The following is a 5,128-nucleotide window of genomic DNA, read 5'->3' as shown; positions in this document are numbered from 1 at the left end:
CATTGTCCGATCCTTCACTAGAAAGTAAGGATCACGTGTCCCACAGAGGACATGGCTGGAGTGGCCAGGACAAAAATAATGACCATTGCCTACAAGGTGAAGTTAGGGCGAGCCACATCGTTTCCAGACCCCCTTGGGCGCTGAGGAAAACATTTTCAGACAACTTTAATCCTGAGACATAAGGAGTTTATTTGGTGCCTGGAGGGAGGGCCCCAGGACAGTGGGGCGGTAGGTGGTGGATGCCGGAAGCCCAGCCTGTCCAAGCCGCAGCCTAGGTGCACTGTCTATGGCTAGCAGTGGCCCGCTGGGTCCTCGGTGGCTAGACCTCACCAGCCCTCCTGTCTCTTGCCCGCAGCTCTGTTGAAGATGCACTGGACACCGGAACACGCCCAGCCCCTCAACCAGTGGCCAGAGCAGCACCTGGATGTCTCCTCCACCACCCCGTCGCCGGCCCACAAGTTGGAGTTGCCCCCTGGGGGTCGCCAACGCTGCCACTACGCTTGGGCACACGACGACATCTCCGCCCTCACTGCCTCCAACCTCCTAAAGCGCTATGCAGAGAAGTACTCTGGGGTCTTGGACTCTCCCTACGAGCGTCCGGCCCTGGGCGGGTACAGCGACGCCTCCTTCCTCAACGGCGCCAAAGGGGACCCCGAACCCTGGCCAGGGCCGGAGCCACCCTACCCCTTGGCCTCACTCCACGAAGGCCTTCCAGGAACCAAGTCGGGAGGTGGGGGCAGTTCCGGGGCCCTGGGGGGCTCCCCGGTTTTAGCCGGGAACCTCCCTGAACCCCTCTACGCCGGCAATGCGTGCGGGGGCCCGTCGGCGGCGCCCGAGTACGCGGCGGGCTACGGCGGGGGGTACCTGGCTCCGGGTTACTGCGCGCAGACGGGCGCCGCGCCGCCCCCCCCGCCCCCGGCCCCCTACCTGACCCCGGGCTTGCCCACGCCCCTGCCAGCGCCGGCGCCGCCCACAGCCTATGGCTTCCCCACGGCCGCGCCGGGTGCCGAGTCCGGGCTGTCGCTGAAGCGCAAGGCCGCCGACGAGGGGCCCGAGGGCCGCTACCGCAAGTACGCGTACGAGCCCGCCAAGGCCCCCGCGGCTGACGGGGCCTCCTACCCCGCCGCCGACAACGGCGAGTGTCGGGGCAACGGGTTCCGGGCCAAGCCGCCGGGAGCCGCGGTGGAGGCGTCAGGCAAGTACGGTGCCGGCGTCCCCCTCAAGGTCCTGGGCTCCCCCGTCTACGGCCCGCAACTGGAGCCCTTTGAAAAGTTCCCGGAGCGGGCCCCGGCTCCTCGTGGGGGGTTCGCCGTGCCGTCGGGGGAGCCTCCCAAAGGCGTGGACCCCGGGGCCCTGGAGCTGCTGACGAGCAAGATGGTGGACTGCGGGCCCCCGGTACAGTGGGCGGATGTGGCGGGCCAGGGTGCGCTCAAGGCGGCGCTGGAGGAGGAGTTGGTGTGGCCCCTACTCAGGCCGCCCGCCTACCCCGGCAGCCTGCGCCCGCCGCGGACCGTCCTGCTCTTCGGGCCGCGGGGCGCGGGCAAAGCGCTGCTGGGCCGCTGCCTCGCCACGCAGCTGGGTGCTACGCTGTTGCGCCTGCGCGGCGCGACCCTAGCTGCGCCCGGCGCCGCCGAGGGCGCGCGCCTCCTCCAGGCTGCCTTCGCGGCCGCGCGCTGCCGCCCACCCTCCGTACTCCTCATCAGCGAGCTGGACGCGCTGCTCCCCTCCCGGGACGACAGCGCGGCGGCACGGGGCGCGCTGCAGGTGTCGCTCCTGGCTTGCCTGGACGGGGGCTGCGGCGCGGGGACTGACGGTGTGCTGGTTGTGGGCACCACCTCGCGGCCCGCGGCTCTGGACGAGGCGACCCGCCGGCGCTTCTCTCTCCGCTTCTACGTGGCGCTGCCAGACAGCCCGGCCCGCGGGCAGATCCTGCAGCGGGCGCTGGCCCAGCAGGGCTGCGCGCTCAGTGAGCGGGAACTGGCGGCGCTGGTGCAGGGCACGCAGGGCTTCTCTGGGGGCGACCTGGGGCAGCTGTGCCAGCAGGCGGCGGCCGGGGCGGGCCTCCCGGGGCTGCAGCGCCCCCTCTCCTACAAGGACTTGGAGGCGGCGCTGTCCAAAATGGGCCCTAGGGCCTCTGCCAAGGAACTGGACTCGTTCGTGGAGTGGGACAAAATGTACGGCTCCGGACACTGACGGCGCGCGGTGGAGGCCGCGGGAGCCGCCGTCCCTCCGTCCCCGCCGCCTCCGCGTGGGAGGGATGTCACTGACTCAACCCGGCTGGCAGGGGCCGGAGTGGTGAATGTGGGATGGAGGACAGGAGGGGGTCTGCTGGTGGATTTTTTTTTTTTCGTGGTAAGGAAAATGCTTCTGCCAGGCAGATAGATGCCATATGCGCCGTGTACTCAGGTTTTTCCTATTTATTGTGGACTGGAAGCTCGCCATCTCCGCCCGGCGGACTGGGCAGATCCGGCATGGGCTGGCACCCGGGGCCTTAGGAACTCCTGCTCTCTTGCCACAACGCTTTTGTCTCCTCGCTATCTGAATGACACCCTCCTCCCCCCTCACTATCTCCATTCCATTCTCTGCATTCTCTTGGTTTTCTCTCCCTTTTGCTTTGTCGCTGACAGCCCTCCCCCAATGCTGGCCCTGTTTCTCTCCTGCCCCTCCCTCCCCGCTCTCCCTCCCTCACACCCTCTGTGCTTCTGTCTCCATCCCTGGCTTTCCGGCGTCCCTCGCCTTTTGCTCCCTGAGCTTTAATGCCTCTCCATGCCTTCTGTTCTTACTTGGACCGCAGTGGCTCTTTGCAGGAGCTCTGGAGGCCCATGGGCTGAGGAGGAGGGGAGGAGGGTTACCCCTCTACCCATCTGAAACCTAGGGTCTAGGGGGATCAAGGAAAAAAAACCCCAAAGAAGGGGAGTTTTTTGTTTTTGAGGGGAGATCCCAGAAATGTAGCTTGTTTCATATTTTAGGCTTATTTTTGTAAAATGTGTAGAATTTGCTGTTTTTCTTTTTCTTTTGACAACTCAGGAAGAAACTGACCTCAGAAAGAATGTTAGACTTTGGCTGCTCTCCTGTGTGCCCCTCACACCTGTTCCCCCCCCCACCCCAACCTTCCCACTCCTTCCAGGGGAGCACATTCTCCCAGACACTCAAAAAATGAGACTTACGGGGAAGGGGAGAGGAAGACCCAGAGGCCTCAGTGAAACCCGAGCTAATCCTGGTCAGAAGCAGAATGTATTCCTAAGGGCTTCCTCCCCAGGGCCTGAGGCCTAGGCATGAATGTGGGGGGTGGGCTGTGGGGTTTGAGAGAGGGGAGGCTTTATTTCTCTCCTGCTGCTCCCCGCCCCCTGCCCCACCCAACCCCTCCGCTGAGTGTTTTCTGTGAAGGGCTATCCAGAGTTAGGATGCCCTTGCCCAATTCCTTCCTGAGACCCAGGAAGTAGGCTGCGAGGGCCCACATGGGAAGGTGACCTAAGCAGAAAGTCTCCAGAAAGGTCATGTCCCCTGGCCCTGCCTTGGCAGAGGTCCCCGGTGACTGGGGAGGATTCCATCTGGGTAGACAGTCTGGCCACAAAATCAGCTACTGGACCTCAGCCTCCTCTGCTGGAGGCTGAGAAGGAGTGAGCATCCCTTAGTTGGGGGCTGTGTGAGACACTGTGTCTCCCCCATTCCCCAGAGTCCTGGGTCTGGAGCTCCAGGGCTGGGAGAGGGTGAGGGACATGGGCAGGGTGTTTTCTCTGACCTTGGGGGCTCAGTCTCAGTCCTGCCCGAACTTTCCACTAGGCTTGGAATCCTACCGAGAACCATATTTCTCTCCTTCCCACCAGTTTTACCTTGATGAGGCTTTAGCAGTTTGCTCCCACCACCCCCAGCCCATTTCATAACTCTGATCTTTGTCCAAAGCAAGGGGCATGCCCGGCCCCACCACTTTTTCCCTCTCCCACCTCAGTCTCCCTTCCAGTTCCCTGCCTGCCCGTGCATTTCCTAGAGTCTGCTGCCTCCCCTCCTGGCTTGAAGGGTGTCCTTGGGGGACCTTTCAGGGGCCCTGGCACCGAGGGCCTGTGCTGGCCTAGGAGTGCTGACCGGAAGGCTGCTCTGCTTCCCCCCAACCCCCTGTCGCTTTCTGACCCCCTCTTTGGAGCCAGCCGCCTGCAGGGCTTTGGTGCCTCAGAAGCAGTGGGCTGCAGGGTCACAGCCGCAGGCTGCAAAAGACCCTCGGAGGGAGCATGGAGTGAGGGGTTCTCTCTCAGGTGTGTATGTATGGGGGGTGGGGGGATGGAGGGTGTCAGGGAAGTTGGGGTGGGATCCCAGCCTTCCCTTCAAGAGGCAGGGAGCTCTGAGAGGTGGAGTCCCCACTGCTTCCTCTACTAGGCTCCTGTTCCCCAGGCTTGGGGAACTTTGCACAAGGAGACTGCCCCCAGCCTAGTGGCACCTACCTCATGGGCTCTGGGGTGGGTAGGGGAAGGGCCGGTCCAGCTCTGGTAATGTTGGGGGGAGGCATACCAAAGAATCCAGGGGCAGGGAGTGGGGAGGGTGACTTCCGAGCTGGCCTCTCCCCTTCCTCTACCCAGACTGGGGCTGGGATCCTCTCCTCCCACTGTAACCATTTCTACCTCATTTTGCTGCGTGTTGTACATGGACGTATTTATCTCCTGTCTGACGATGCTCTGCAGTTGTGGTCTGTCTACCTCAGAAGAGACTGTATTTTAAAAGAAAGTATTACACAGTATTAAAGCGATGACATGTGGTTTGCAGAAGATTTCTTGGGAGCAGTGGGATGTGGGAGCCCTCTGGGAGATGTCTGGACACCCAGGTCTGCCGGTGCTCTGGGCGGAGTGTTCCTAGTCCCTTAGTAACAAGGAGCAAGTACTTCTGTGACTCACTGTGATACAGCGAGTACCTACGGGAATGGGCACTGAGGCTATGGTCGAGAAGCCGTGGGTAAGGGGTCTTCCTGCTGTTCTGAGCTCTGACACACAACTCTGGGGCAGGCTCATCGTATCCCCAGAGCCACAAAATAGGGGGGCAAGGAAGGGCTCACATGTTTGTTGAATGAGTGAACAAATGAATGCGTGGAAGAAGGGGGGTGCTGAAGAGAGGGAGGGGCCATCCAGAACCTGCAGCAGCC

At 62.6% G+C, this 5,128-nt stretch overlaps 1 protein-coding gene across 1 annotated transcript; it reads left to right on the top strand.

Annotated features, from left to right (window-relative positions):
- The first annotated feature begins 366 nt into the window (after positions 1 to 366).
- On the top strand, positions 367 to 4,754 carry FIGNL2 (fidgetin like 2). The gene has a single exon (XM_023211078.2). The coding sequence runs from the start codon at positions 367 to 369 to the stop codon at positions 2,191 to 2,193; it is 1,827 nt and encodes a 608-aa protein (XP_023066846.1). The 3' UTR covers positions 2,194 to 4,754.
- Positions 4,755 to 5,128: the final 374 nt, after the last annotated feature.

Source organism: Piliocolobus tephrosceles, chromosome 10, assembly GCF_002776525.5.
Source record: "Piliocolobus tephrosceles isolate RC106 chromosome 10, ASM277652v3, whole genome shotgun sequence".
Classification (NCBI taxonomy): domain Eukaryota; kingdom Metazoa; phylum Chordata; class Mammalia; order Primates; family Cercopithecidae; genus Piliocolobus; species Piliocolobus tephrosceles.
This window is presented reverse-complemented; position numbering and strand designations above follow the sequence as displayed.